General features: G+C 40.5%; 1 protein-coding gene across 1 annotated transcript; it reads left to right on the forward strand.

The window, feature by feature from the left end:
• Positions 1 to 9,052: 9,052 nt before the first annotated feature.
• On the forward strand, positions 9,053 to 15,899 carry klf6a (Kruppel like factor 6a). The gene is made up of 4 exons (XM_084399044.1): positions 9,053 to 9,505; positions 10,995 to 11,568; positions 12,234 to 12,357; positions 13,445 to 15,899. The coding sequence occupies exons 1-4, from the start codon at positions 9,404 to 9,406 to the stop codon at positions 13,494 to 13,496; spliced, it is 852 nt and encodes a 283-aa protein (XP_084255170.1). The 5' UTR covers positions 9,053 to 9,403; the 3' UTR covers positions 13,497 to 15,899.
• Positions 15,900 to 16,243: the final 344 nt, after the last annotated feature.

Genomic DNA, 16,243 nt, shown 5'->3' on the forward strand with positions numbered 1-16,243 from the left:
AATTTGGATAATTTATCGTTTTCATCCGGCCGTGATGAAATATATATTTGAGTGTCATCAGCATAACAATGGAAACTAATTCCATGTTTCCTTATAATATTTCCAAGTGGCATCATATATACTGAGAATAATAGAGGGCCTAACACAGATCCCTGCGGCACTCCATAGTTTACTGGAGTTATGATCGATTTTTCTCCATTTAAATAGACAAAATGGTAGCGGTCAGATAAGTATGATCTAAACCAGCTTAATGCTTGTCCTTGAACACCAGTATAATTTTGTAGTCGATCTAAGAGTATTGTGTGATCTATAGTATCGAACGCAGCACTAAGATCAAGTAAAACTAGTATTGAGATACAGCCTTGGTCAGAAGCTAAAAGTAAATCATTTGTGATTTTAACGAGCGCAGTTTCAGTGCTATGGTGCGGCCTGAAACCAGACTGAAACTTCTCATAGATATCATTTTCTTGCAAGAAAGAACACAATTGAGCGGACACCACTTTTTCTAATATTTTAGACATAAATGGAAGATTTGAAATGGGTCTATAATTTGCTAGGTTATTATGATCTAATTGTGGTTTCTTAATGAGAGGTTTTATAACTGCCAGTTTAAATGTTCTTGGAACATGACCTAAAGATAAAGACGAGTTAATAATATTAAGGAGAGGCTCTTCCACTACAGGTAACACTTCTTTCAGTAGTTTAGTTGGTATCGGATCTAATAAACATGTTGTTGTTTTAGAGGAAGTGATAAGTTTATTTAACTCTATTTGTTCTATAGTTGTAAAGCACTGTAATTGTTCTTGCGGGGTGATAATTAAGGCTGAATTATAAGGCACAACTGAAGATTGAACGTTTACAATTGTGGTTCTGATGTTTTCTATTTTCTCAGTGAAGAACTTCATAAAATCATTACTACTAAACTGTAACGGGATATTTTGTTCGGGTGATGTCTGTTTATTTGTTAGTCTAGCCACGGTGTTAAATAAAAACCTTGGATTATTTTGGTTATTTTCTATTAGTTTGCGGAGGTGCTCAGCCCTGGCTGCTTTTAGGGCCTTTTTATAACGTGACATACTGTCTTTCCACGCGATTCTAAAGACCTCTAAATTAGTTTGTTTCCATTTACGCTCTAAAATACGGGTTTCTCTCTTTAGAACATGCGTAGTATTGTTGTACCACGGTGCTTTAATTTTCTCTCTGACCTTTTTTAATCTAATAGGTGCAACAACATCCAATGTTCTAGAGAGAATAGTGCTCATAGTGCTAGTTAGTTCTTCTAGTTCATCTGTTTGTTTGGGTTCAGGCAGCAGCTGAGACAGATCGGATAAGCAATTTGAGAAATTATCTATGGTGGATGGAAGGATTGTTCTGCCTGGTTGATAACGCGGCGCTGCATGACATATTACAGCAGTACGTAATATGCAAGTTACCATGTAATGGTCAGTGACTTCATCACTTTGCGGTATAATATCTATATCGGTTGGATCGGTTCCATGTGATATAATTAAATCGAGTGTGTGATTAAGACGATGAGTTGGTCCGGTGACGTTTTGCTTGACCCCAAATGAATTTAATAAATCTGTAAACGCAGCCCCTAACGCATCATTTGGATTATCTACGTGTATGTTAAAATCTCCAACAATTAATGCTTTATCGACATTGACTAATAGGTCTGAGAGAAAATCTGCAAACTCTTTTAGGAAATCAGCGTAAGGCCCAGGCGGTCTATATACGGTAGCCAAGGCTAGAGATAATAGGGATGTTTTTCTAACATCTAAGAGCGTAACATTTAGTACAAGTACTTCAAACGAAATAAACTTATAACCCGCTTTCTGAGTAACATTGAGAATATCTCTATAAATTGTCGCAACACCACCGCCACGACCAATCAGACGGGGCTCATGCTTATAGGAGTATCCAGGAGGAGCAGACTCATTTAGACCGAAATAATCATTTGGTTTAAGCCAGGTTTCAGTAAGGCAAAGTACATCGAAGCTATTATCTGTGACTATTTCATTTACAATAACTGCCTTAGGTGTGAGTGATCTAATGTTTAGAAGACCTAGCTTTAGAAATTGTTTTTGTTTACTAATAGCAACATTTTCTGTTTTAATAACAATTAGATTTTTCCTAGATCCTGCAGTAGATTTGTTATTTGATCTCACTAAACGAGGAATAGACACGGTTTCTATGCAATATTCTACACTAGTATTTATATCAGTTAAATTGGTGCAGCAGAGACTATGATTTGGACTTTTGGTTACTAGTCAAAAGGTATTTAACATTTTGGAGATGTTATCCGACAGAAGATCTGCTCCGAATCTGCTTGGGTGTAAGCCATCGGCACGGAAAAGCCTAGGACGCTCCCAAAACAGATTCCAATTATTTACAAAGAGCAGTTTCTGCTCATTGCACCATGACATTAACCATTCATTTAGCGCAAATAATCTGCTAAACTTTTCATGTCCTAGTCGGTACGTGGGAAGCGGTCCTGACACTATGATCGTTGTTTCAGGCGATGTGCTGCGTACCGTATCGATCAGATTCCTGAAGTCTTTCTTCAGAATCTCTGTCTGGCGCATCCTGATGTCGTTCACTCCCGCGTGGAGGACAACAGTTCCGACGCGCTCGTCACCGTTCAGAATCTCGGGAACGTGAGTAGCGATTTCAGAAACACGAGCACCAGGAAAGCAGTGACTGTGCACCTTACTTTTACCTAACGTTGCGCGTACGTGCCGAATGATGGAATCGCCGATGATCACAGCATCGCGTTCTGTTTCGCGAAGAGGGGAGAAGCGGTTTTGTGTGGATAACTCGAAAACCGGGAGGGTCGGAGAGAGTCTTGGTCTAGACCTGACTCGCGTCTTCCGCTGCGGAACCACCCAGGCTTCGTGGTGGCGTGTTGGAGCCGGAGTGAACGAGACCATGGCTGATCGCGACCTCGGCGCTCGGGACCTATGTTGAGAAATGCACGGAGTAGACGAAGTCGGAGTCAGCGGGTTAGTAACGTTAATCTCTGATTTGTGTGCATCGGCGCGTGATGTTTCAAGAGCTAACCGCCGGTCTATCAGCTCGGCTTGTCTCAATAAAAGGTCGTGGATCTGTTTCTCAACAGCTTCCAGCTCAGACTGCAGTGCGTGCAGCTCAAATGTGTCCTCACCTGCACCAAAAGGTAGACTACTTTCATCTGATATATTCGCCATTTTAACAGATGGACAGTAAGTTAGCAACGAAGCTACCAGTGATGCTATCAATATTAATACTAATTTATGACTGAAGTTTTAGATATAATCCGTCTTTTTAGTGGTACGGGTGTAGAGTAGACGCACGATAGGCGAAAAATGTTTGTAAGTGAGTGTTGAGAAGACGCGTTCAGCCGTGATCCACGGGAGTAACCTATAGGAGTATCCAGCGTTGGATCACTAATAGGCTTGAGACGCGTCTGCTCAACAGTCCGCGTTGTAACTATGAGGGTTGAGCAGTAGTGCTTCTCAGTGAGGTAAAGTAGAAAATGTTTGTTGTAAGTTTAAAGAATAAAATCAAGATTTATCAATCAAATCGATGGAGCTCCAAAGACAACAACGCGTTCAGACGCGACGCATGCGCAAGTAGGCAGCTTATAGGCAGCTTCATTGATTATATCATCGCTACACTGTAAAAAATGTTACTGCTATTTACTTAAAAAAATTATGGTAACAATATTACACATAATATGTTTGAGTAGTTAAAGCTTGATTTCATTCATGGAATCTACCTGAATAAATCATGTAAAACGCCCTAATTTATTTAGTCTATGACACACAATTTTTTTGTGAAAATGTGCTTTTTTATTTGAAGTAGTTTTTATTCTCAAAATTGTGTGAAGTTAAGTGAATGGATATGACCTGTTTATATTTAACTTTGAGATATATTGTTTTATAAAAAGACCATATACTGCTAGAACAGCACAGAATCAAACTTGTTACTGCACTATCATTAGCAGCGTTATTGCTACATGCATATAACAATATGCTTCAGAATATTAATAAAATGCAGTTATTCACAACCTGACCATAAACCCTACTCTTCTGCACAATGGTAACGATCAAAACTTTAACATAATAGAAACTCTTTCAAATGTCAAACATACCTGAACATTAAACATTAACAGATGTTTCCCTTTACTCAAAAACACATGAAATAATTAATAGTTAATTTCAAGATTTACTCTCCATTTCCAGCCATGTGCAAAGCATGCTGGGAACAAACAATGGTGTCTCTAAATAAAACCGCATAAATGAGCTAATTCTCTTAAAATAAATAGGTAGCCCCTTTTCCTTAATTTTATGAGGTTTATCAGTTCCTCAATTCAAGCCTTAAAATTGTGTATGTTTCCTTAAAAAAAATAGGAAAATGCATCTCTTGGTGTTATTAGTGAAATTTTCTCAATATTTTCAATAAAACCCTAACCACAATTTTCTTAATAAAATATACATAATATTTTTAATGATCACCTCAATTTTTTTAATGAAAATTACAAGACTCATGATTCATTTTTTACAGTGTATGAACTAAGATGAGTGACAGCTTTTTGGCAATTTTATAGGGACTGTTGTTTGTGCGCTTTCTAGGAGATATATAAGCAGTTCAGAATTTGAATAAATCTTTTTTTTTTCATGCTTGGCCAGCGGCTACGTACATGCTGCAAAGTTTTGTGAGTGACATCTGCTAAATTTGTTATATTTGAGTGATTATTATTGTCATGTATGTGCGATTGTTCTCCTTTCCCACAAAAAAAATATTTTGAGTCATTTGATTGGGTGGACCAGCTGTCAGTCTGAGTGGGCCAGTGCCACCCTGGCTCTTATATAGCCTCTCCATTGGACTGTCTGCTTAATATCTGCTAACACTTTATTTTGATGCTCCCAACAGACATTCTACTGACTATAAGTAGCTTTGCAGCTACATGTCAACTTATTATACTGTACTAACCTGAACCCTAACAGTCTACTAATACTTAGCTGAGTTAGTTGACATGTAGTTTAAAAGTTACTTATAGTTAATAGAATGTCTAAAGTGGACCATCGAAATAACGTGTAACCATCAAAATGAGCGTCATTGATAATTGTGGAAAACCTTTTTAAATGATGCTGCAAGCAAATTATTAATCAAACTCAATGAAACAACTCTCAACTCTGACAGCATATTAATGAGGATTAAATCGGAAACACTATTAAATACTCATAGGTCATGACACAAGAAGCCACAGGATTAATTTATGGCCAAATAAATAAAAAAATTGGTTCATTTTATATTGACAAAAAATATGACTGAATATAGATATTTGAGTTGTTAATAAAAGGCTTTAATGCCCTCTGCAAGGTCAAGTGCCAGCTGGACGGTGGACAACTTCTCTGCCCGTCAATACACACAGAGCTGACGAGAGACACACACATCGTTTAATGCCACCCTTGGCTGAATTTCAATGAAGCGTCCGCAAGACTGAGCAAACAGAGACAGACCATGTGTAAAGACTAATGAAGCCAATGATCACTTTTGCGTCGCCAGGTACCGCATACAGTAAGACAATTCTGATTTATGACATGGTGCATTTGAAAGAATATTGATTTCTCCTTTTGTCTCTCTCTCTCCTACTCTTTTACCGGCAAAGATTGATGTCACTGCATTGATTCCCAATCAATCAATTTATTTTCATTTTATTAATGCCTGAGCAATTGCTCAATGTCCTTATGAAAAGCAATGCATCTCAATTACATGCACCTGGTATAATAAATTGTTTAGGGACGATTTGCTGAATTACAATTGGCTTTTTCACGAGTTTGCCAAGTTATTGGACACTCAAATTGGTAATTGTCTATGGCCATACAAAATGCATTAAATAAGACAGCGAGGGTTATGAACACCAAATTAACTGCCTATACTTGTGCTTTCATACAGGCACATTAGACAAGGTGAGCACAAATGCAGACACTCAGTGTCTCTTGTTTGTAACCACGAACAAAACAGGCATTGATAGTATTGCTGTCACTTTGGGGACTCGGCGGAGAGAACGAACAGGTTTGGCACACGTCCAGTTTTAATAAAACACAGCTATTGGTGTGTGTTTCCTCGCTTCAGCAAATCCAATTGGAAATGCTTGGCCTGTTCCATGTCTGCGCTGTATTAAGGCTAATTAGTGTCTCAGTCCATTTCCATAGTGACTAGTTTCCGGCCATTCTCTGTCCGCTGACCCGTGCGAGCAGTATCAACTTTTCCTGAAAAGAACGGCCAATAATTGTTTTCGCACGCATCAAGGGATGGGTACTCGCGGGATAAATGGCCTTCTATATGGCACATCGCTTAGAAGGGAAAAAGAACAACCTGCAACAACTTACTGATTGTACTGACATTGATGTATTAAAATGGACCCTGTGCGTAATTGCTCTTTCCTGTGGCTACTGTGCGGGGAGGGTTGCATAATGATGATAGAGTTTAGAACCTTGCTAAAAGAGATAAAGGCTGCCAGGGCCCACCGCAGAGTATTTTCTGGACACTTCCTTAATGAAACATCCCGCTAGATAATGCGCTCGGGTGATACAAGTGGGGTAAAAACACCGTCAAGTGGCAACTTTCCATTGTGGATTGCTTTGTTGTCGCACGACATCGACGCCGTGTTGTTGTTGCTTGGGTTATTAGTCGATAGCAATGGGTATTGAGACTCCAAAGGTTCTCATTCACTCTAATGCACACTGGGTACCGGGTCACACGACTCTCACTTCAGAGATTCTGTTTGGTCTCGGTTATGACAGCACAAACGTTCAGATCAGCTTAACACAGGGCGGTGTAAAGCGTGACATTAAGACGCTCTGTTAAACTGCAACTCATTGTCGCAGTTCAATTTCAATGGGTTTAAAAGGACAGACGCTGAGGTCCAGAGTAACAGACTGTCCTCAATGGCACTCTTTCAGTTCAAAAGCAGGCTGGACAAAGCCATTGTCCGCAATGTCTGACCTTTGGCAATGATTAACAGTTGCACCACTTCCCCTCTGACAAGCAGCTCAAAAATTCCTTGAAATGACTATCATAGCCAGGCTCTGCAGCTATAAAGACATCACCATATGACTGAATCAGATGCTACGAGTTACAAATATGGCCCCAGCTGAGAGCTACAATAGGGACTCAGTTCTCCAGAGGTTAGCACCAGACTATACTGTGGTGGTGGACAATGGCACTCTGTTCTGGAAATGTTGTTTGTAACATCTCTACTGAACTCAAAGGATTGGGAGGCCAGATCAGCGTGTAAATTAACTTTACCCGCATGTCTTCTGCAAGCGATAAAAGCTATATCTCTCAATTTTAGAGCCATTCCAGAGGATTAAGTGATTACATTGAGAGTAAGTGAATCGCTAGTGTTAAAAAAGACAAACGATAGACTCAGTACAGGCTAAACCAGTTGTTTCATAAACAAATTGATCATCCAAATCAATTATCCATTCATTGCAAGTGGAAAATACCCATATACGTGTATACGTGTCTATGATTTTGAGCATGAAAAACAAGAGATCTCACTAGATAAAGAATACTATAGAGTAAAATCTGTGTGATGGTTATTAGTTTTGATTTACTTTACACTGAAAAACCCCTTCAGATTTGCAATTCAATGATTCACTTTGTGAAAAGTGACTATACAAACCAGGTTAATGTGAATGAATCCCTACAAATGCCATGTCACGGTCATGTTTGGAATACCATACTACTCTTATTACTTAAGGAGTATGCAGTGTGCAATTTTACTGCATGCTTAGAATACTACTGTAATTTCCAGAATGTGCATTATAAAAATACTGCACAAAATATGGTATTCCACAATGCAATATGCTCCACTCTTCATTTCAGTTGCTGAATGAACCAGAAGTCATATCAGTCACAGTTTAGTGTTTTAGTTAAGCTTACTGCATATCGGACTTTTGGAGCACTGTTTGACTCGGGTACGTTTTTTTAAAACTTGAAACCATTGCCGTATTTGGCCTATTAAATAAGAAGTTATGTCAGGGCCGAGTAACCAAACAGACAGATTAGGTTCATCAAACACCTCTAGTTAGTCCAGACAGACCACAAACAAGTAGCTATATAAAGAGTCAACTTGGCAGTGCTGTCTACTAGGCTGTTAACTGACCAGAGTGACCACGTTCTCCACGTCTGAGTCATGTGCAAAGCGACTAGCCAAATTTCACTCTTTTATCTGCAGCTACAGCAACCTAAGAGCTTTAGAGAGCTTTTGTTTATTTGGTTATCCAATGTATCCTCCCACTACAAATGGAAAGTCAGTAACACAAAATGTGTTATTTGTATGTATGTACATTTCAACATTAACAACTGCTGTATTTGTGATCAGTCACAGTGTGTGTGTGTGTGTGTGTGTGTGTGTGTGTGTGTGTGTGTGTGTACTTGTCTCATGTATTGCATGACACTGGGAATGTGACTGATCACAAATGCAGCAGTTGTTAATGTAGAAATGTTAAGTTCATAATTTTCTTACGATTTGTTTGTTGCTCTGAAAAAAAAGAATTATAATATGTGAAAGTTACAATACAGATTAAAAGTTATATCAACAAGCATACACAATGATTGACAGACATACCATGTAACTATAAGTGTAGACATTTTCAGAAATTCTTTTTAAAATAAGCCAACAAGGCTGAGACATTTTATTGCAATCTAAGACATTTATTTCACTGATATCTATCAAATAATAGGGACACTTTATTTGTGGTATTCAAAAAATGCCTGGAACTTCTCCAAAGCCATAGTTTTGTTTTGAAGTGGTTACTCTAGAGAGCTTAAAAGAGGCAACACGGAAAAAGAACGTATTTCGACACTTAAAGTTCTCAAGGAGAGAATCAACCGATTGCACACAGCGCTCGCTCTGGCCAAACCAGTGCGTGTGTGACACTCCGTCGTCAAGAAACAGAAACGAACTGGGCTCGAGCTCAGAGCCTTTATATACTGTTCTAAAAATAACGTCCAATCAGCGCGCTGGACCTTACAGTTGAATGAAACCAATCACAGCGGCAGGAGGGCGGGCGTATTCCTGCGATTGGCTGAAGGTGATATCATTTGCGCCCGCGCAACCTGGTCGCATTTGATTGGACGCGTTGTGAGTCGACGTCACGTTGTCACGAGGGGGTAGGCAGGCTGCGAGGTTTGAATAGGGGAAGTTGACAGAGCACAGCGCTTTGCGTGAGTTCAGTGTTTGCAAATATAGAGTGATCTCAACAGACGGACTAGCGGGCTCTGAGCAAAGCGACGGCTGCACCGCGTTGCTATTGCACGAAGAGGACGCTTTCTTGTCACACTTTATCTTGATTCAACAAGATCTATATATTTTTTTGTCTTTTGTCGCTTAATACTTGGGATTGCAATGGATGTTCTACCAATGTGCAGCATTTTTCAGGAACTTCAGATCGTTCATGACACTGGCTATTTCTCTGCATTGCCATCGCTTGAAGAATATTGGCAACAGGTAACAATTTTAAAGTGATATGGATAAAACTTCCGCTGCGATTGGCGAATGGACAGCGTGTGGTTTGACTTCGCTGTCTTTAAACTGGAATCGGAGAGAGTTATTTACAATCCGCGAAATGTAACGTTAACGTTCTAAGTGACGTATTTGATTCGGTTACATTGTCGCGCGTTAAATGTTGTCAATCAACTCGTATTGAATGAATGCTTGTTTTGGCATATTTTTTTTCTATTTTTTTTTTTTTTTTTACTTTTTTGAAGAGTCGCGACTTCGAGTCAGATCTATATTGCGCAATAATCAGGGAAACGCACCATTTACATTTAGAAAGGAAAATAATTGCATCCTGTTCGTGTGCTTTTCCTACTCAGTCGTAGACTGGTTGATTTGACAGTCTGCAGCACATGTTCTGTCACATAACGGGGTTTATAGGAGGTGCGTGTTAACTGTCATAGCAGGTTCTGCTGCTTGAGACTGATATACTTGTGATTGAACAGTTGGCACGATCGTATGAATGTTTCTCTTGAAATTGATCCAGGTAGTTTCCCCTCAGGCGTCTTGGGATTCTGGTAAGGAGCCATATGACCGTATCTCAAGGCATTTAAACATGCTTTTCCCAGCATAGACTGCTGAATGGATAGTTCAGCTGAAATGAAAATATGTCGTCATTTCCTCACCATTATGTTCTTTCAAACCTGTATCACTATTTATCTCTTGGAAAACAAAAAGAGATGTGAGGCAGGAGGTTAGTGACTGACAGCTTCAGTCCCCATTCACTTTCATTGCATCTTGTTCCATACAACACAAGTGAATGGTGACTGAGACTGTAATTCTGCCTAACGTTTCGTAGAAACGGAGTAACGTTGAATAAACGACAACTATCGCTTTAAGAAGTAAACATGTAGGGGGTTTTACCTGATATAGAGTCTGTAGAATCAGTAACATTTGATTTGTCAGGACAAATTTGCGCGGTAATTAAACATCATCGTTGTTATAGAGGATGTGCATAGCATAAACCGCACAGCTAAATGCTCATATTGAGTGGAAAAACACAGTTTTACGTGTTTACTGAATCACTTTTCCACTCGAATGCAGTACGTTCACACTTAATACGCGTTAAAATGCTTTTAAAACGCGTCCAGATGTACGCTGAGGGGACGTCAGGCTGTTTGAATGAGGAAACTCGACCGAGGAAGTTGTGTGGCTTCCTTAAAAGGACTCTGAAATGTCTTCATGACTCACTCGGGGATAACTGTTCTAGAAAGACAATACACAGCCCTATTTATACCCAGAATACTCTGATAACTGATTTTATTGGCCTTACGTATTCTGTAATGTTTCCACATGACATGAATTTGACATATTTCTGTAGAAAGTATGTGAAAGTGCAGGTGAGAGTGTGGTTAACCTACACTAACCCTTGGCAGTCAGCTGTGAAAGTTAGAGGAAACTCGTGCAGCATTCTAACGTTGTGTTTTCTGTTTCGAATCAGACATGTTTGGAGCTGGAGAGGTATTTGCAGAGCGAGCCGTACGTCTCTGCGTCTGACCTCAAGTTTGAGGGCCAGGAGGATCTTTGGAGCAAGCTCATCTTGGCTTGTGGAGATAAGGGAGATGGGAACGGCAACCTTCCCAAAGTCAAGGAAGAGGACAATCAGGACTGCCAAATATTAGAAACCAACAGCATGAATTCGGATGCCAGCAGTGAGGCGTCTGACAGCTCGGAGGAGCTCTCGCCCACTCACATCTTTACCTCCAACCCGCTGGGCTCGGTTCTGACGGAGTCAGCGCATCACTTGAGTTCCTCTATCATCAGCACGCCTCCGTCCTCCCCAGAAACCCCGCAGGAGCCCGGCGTCCTGCAGGTGTGGGGCTCCACGCAGACTGACTCGCACGTGCCGGTGAAGATCCGGCAAAACGGACTGGTGAAGGCCTCGGATAAGGCTTCGGCAGGAGGGGACGCCTCTCCGGACGGCAGGAGGAGAGTGCACAGGTGTCACTTCAACGGATGCCGGAAGGTTTACACAAAGAGTTCTCACTTAAAAGCACATCAGCGGACTCACACAGGTAAGAAACCTTTGCTTTTAGCTGTGACGTTGCAAATTGTCAAACTTCCCACACTTTACCGAGGTTTCACGTCTCCTGTGAGGTTGTGTAATGGAGTTAAGTTCACACAGGCTGTCCTCAGCTGCAAGGCTAATGTCACTCTGTGAATATTTGCCCCACATGACTGCACGCCTAAACGGTGACCTAATCTGTTTGGAATGTGGCCGTGGAGAGGAAGGAGGGGGGATCGGACGGGGGGAGGGGATGAAAACCAGCCAGGGTGAAAACAACCTGCTCTACCAAAACAGTTTTGGTTTCGTCATGGGAAAGAGCCAGGCTTTTGAATGGGGATCTGGGTGGCCCCTTTTTTTAAAGGGCCCCGTCGCATTCAAAACAGACTCTGTGTGACACGCATTGTTCTCATTGCTGTTTATGCATATAGGCATAGAGACAGACTTTTGGCATACCGTGCATTCCCGCAGTCCTTGAGAGCTTGAGGGCTCTTATTAAAAGTTTAGACCGTCTCGTAGACTGCGTCACCTGATCCATAAACATGCGTCCTGTTTACTGATGCATTTTCGAGAGCATTACCGAGCTCGCTGTTCCACATTCCTGTGAATAGTGAATGTTTTCCTGATGAAACCCGGCAAAATGTACTGAAAGGTGTTTGTGTTTTTTGTTTACAGGTGAGAAGCCGTACAGGTGTTCATGGGAAGGCTGCGAGTGGCGCTTCGCGAGGAGCGACGAGCTAACCCGACACTTCAGGAAGCACACCGGTGCAAAGCCATTTAAATGCAGTCACTGTGACAGGTACGTTCAGTTCTGTCTCGCTATCTCTCCCTGTGACTGTTATCAAAGCCTGTCTGTGTCTCTCGCCCGCATGCCTGATTCTTTGATGCGTGTATCAGTGAAGTGCGACGGATTTCTGCATTCAGCATTGATCCTGTTTTATCGGTTCATCGATGGGAGTCGCACCATTATGTTTGGGGTTTTATCACTTAATTACCTAATCACATTAAATGCTTGAAAGCGCAATAGCCACACTGTCGCAATACATTATTGATATTCTCCGCGTTTTATGACTAAGCGCGCCTCTCCTGTTTGTCATCACTTCCTCTGTTAATCATTTCCCTCCCTGAGAGCTTTGTGCTTTGAACACAATTGTTTGCTCAACTTCCCTTTTTGCTGTTTTGTTTCTTTAGTTACTGGATGCGAAACATTTCATAGTTCTCCCTTAAAACAAACCATTCGATCAAGTCTTTGCTCATATCCAGGCCCACACTGAACATGCCAATATTTCATTTAATTTTAATTCATGTATTATGTTGTCCCCATACAACATATATATGTGAATCAAAAGTTAATCAAAGTTGTCCTAAGACAAGAATGGATATTGTTCAAAATTCATGTATAACTTTGATGAAAGGTTTTGATCCACTTTAAATGTTGACTACTGTATATAAAAAGGCATATATATTATATTATATTAGCTACATGAAATTGTCAGGAAAAAGCATTTCATTACACATTCTTTAAACAAAAACAAACAACCTTTTTATAAAATAATTATATTTATAGTAATATTTAGAATTTTTTCACAGCTATAGTGTCATTCTTTGACAGCTTTAAACTGAAATGAAAAATTATGGCATATGGTGTATTTATTTTTAAATAAGCACCGAAAAGCCAAAGATTTTCAGGTTCTGCTTGTAACCAAGCTTTCCTTTCATTAGCCTTCATGGCACCTATTCCAGTTCCACAAGTTCGCCTCGAGGGTCACTAGGGGCCTCATCAGTGATGCAATGCACAGATCTCTACCTTTCATCACACTTTATGGCTTCGGTGGCCCCTGCCTGACCTTGTTTTTCACCTTTTCTCTCTCTGTTTCTTTCTCCAGGTGTTTCTCCAGGTCGGACCACCTAGCCCTGCACATGAAGAGGCATCTCTGAGCGGGCCGTAGCTCCACGCTGGGGATATGTTGTGTCCTGACCAGCTTCCTGGTTGACCTGGCCCTGCAAGAAATGGGGGGGGAGTGTGTTCCAGCCAAAGCATGCCATTTTGCACCATATCCTGTGCCTCCGTGAGCCCCGGGATAAAGGCGGACTGACTGGTTGTTGAAACGGAAAAGGAAGGGACAAAATCACGTATGAAGAATCGAAAAGAGGAGGATGATTTATTTAAAAAACAAAAAAAATGTGTAAAAAAAAAACAAAAAACGAGCGAATGAATGGTGTGTTGTATGGTGCATGATGTTTTGGGACAACTCCTGGACAATACACTGGTACTTTAAAAACAAATCCTAACGAAACCTGTTTGACGTGAGCGGATGAATGTCCCGTGTGCGAAGAAGGGTGGGAGGGGGGTACCAGTGTATCACTGTGGGCTGAATGGTGTCGGGAAACAAGTTCCGTTTTTGTTTCCACACGGTATGCGAGAACAGCAAAGTCTGAATGAAGCCGTGAGACTGAGAACTCCTGCCAGACGCCCCCGGGCTCTTTCGCGAGATAGCGGGGGGCGAAGCGGCCAGGGTTTCACCCCCTTCCCCCATCTAAAGGGGGGCGGAAACTCGGTCTTGAATGAAAGTGGCTTTTTTGGTGTTCGGTGCAGCTACTAAATGTGCAATGTGTTCGGTAGCTTGTTTTTTTTTTTGACAGGCTACAAAAGCTCATTTGTAGTCCGTTGTATAAGCTGTGTGCTTAGAGATGTAACACAATTATAACTTCACTATCATAAACAGGTGTTGCATGGTATTGGGGTTTGTACTTTTTTTCTTTTTTTTTTGTAATTGGGACTGAAAATAGATTCCAATAAAGCGCAGCTAAATACAATTGGTTAAATGTTACAATATTGTACATAAACGCATTGATCATTCTTCACTCAAAATTCCCTCTTTTTTTCTTTCCGGTGTGGAGGGAAGAATACCATCAATCAGCGGCCATTTCATACAAGACTCATTTCATCTCGAGGACTAAATTCTCTCTTTCTATCTCCATTTTACCTGATGTTAATGCACTGTTGGCCTTAATGGTGCCTTATGCAAGTGACCTTTCCAATTGGGGGTCACAAAATGTCTTGTATAAGTGATTGAAAAAGCTTTATTAAGGCTCTGTTTCACATGAACATGCACCTTTTCCCATTTCCAAGGCCACTGTAACCAAGCCCTTGTAGATACGTAATATATTGTAATTCTTGAGCATGCGATTTCATTCTTTGTCACTAATATTTGCCCTCACATTTCTGGGTGTTGTCAAATCTGCAATGCAGAGCACTTAAAGTTACGGACTTGGTATCTACCGAACGGCCTTTCGAGTACGCTTTTAGACGCGAGATCTCTATCTGTGAGGCTGTGTGCGAGACAAAAAGCTCTTAAAGTGGGAAAACAGGCCGTTGTATAACACAAGGCTTGAACGTTTGTGGAATGCCAACTCCCCCCGTCCCCTGTAACCAAGAATAAAGAAAAAAAAACGCCTAAAGATTTATTGTAATTAACAAGCTCCACTCAGACAGGCCTTGCCTTGTACTGCCTCTCTGTAATGAATTGCTGAAGGCCCTGCCTGCTGTAGACTGCTGACTCGGGCAGTTCGATATTGACCTGTCTGGATGCCGTTGTTTTAGTCCAGCGACAGTATTGTGGAAGCTGTGCACAGCCATCCAGAAAGATAAAGATATATCGCACACCTTTTCAACATTTACAATGGATATTTACGGACGTGGAGGCAAACGCCGCATGGAGAAAGCCGCTCGCTCGGCTTCTTTTGCCATCTGAAATGTAAACTATAATGTTTTCAGGGACCAAACAATTGATTAAATTTATTGTACATAGTTTTATGCTTTGAATTCTTTGAGTATTGTGCTTTTAATAAGTGCGGTGCTCTGGTTTGTTGAGCGATGATGAAGGTTTGACACTGTTGCATGTTGAGCAGCTTCGTAGAAACGGATTGTTTCGGCAGGAGAAATGTAACTTGAAGCAGCTTTTGCTGCCATTAAATCAGACCAGCCAGGGTTTTGTGGGCAAAGAACATTGTGTCTTTCCAACAGTGGCCAATATAAGTCAAGTGGTAATGGAGCCTTAATCAAGTTTTCCATTTGCTTGCTTCTACCAACACTTTCTATCACTTATGTTTTCTCTCACGAATCCCTCTTGTCTAAAGAATATTTGTACAAAAGAATAAAACCCGAAAAGTTAGGATGAAAACCACAGAAAAAAAAAGAAAAAAAAAAACTTTTCTAAGATTTTTATTTGTTTTTGCTTTATATGATTTTTATTTGAAATTGTTTTGCAAAATTGTTATATTTCTGTATGAATGTATTTTTTATTGGAATAATAAGAAATTCTTATCGGACAAGTTTGATTTGTTGTTTTGCTTCACTTTATTTCATTAGTGTTTTAGACTCTGCGAGAGCAACTTCTAGCTAGTGATTTATAAATGATGTTGTTTCACTATTATTGGTGCTTTGCAGGGTCGAACAAAACAACTACACTCGAGTATTCAACTTTGTTTTGGGGTACAGACATGAAAGATATCTTAAATTGAGCTTTAATAAGGAGTCAGAGTTTAACTAAATCCCATAGAGAAGTAAAGGGCCTTTGACGCAATTGGACCAGTAAGGAACCAATCAGAACACTTAAACTGCACTTAAACTAAGTAATTACTTCACGACCGCTAAAAGAATGTGTAATCTGGAAGTACTAGTC

The sequence above is a fragment of the Rutilus rutilus genome (assembly GCF_951802725.1).
Source record: "Rutilus rutilus genome assembly, chromosome: 24".
Classification (NCBI taxonomy): domain Eukaryota; kingdom Metazoa; phylum Chordata; class Actinopteri; order Cypriniformes; family Leuciscidae; genus Rutilus; species Rutilus rutilus.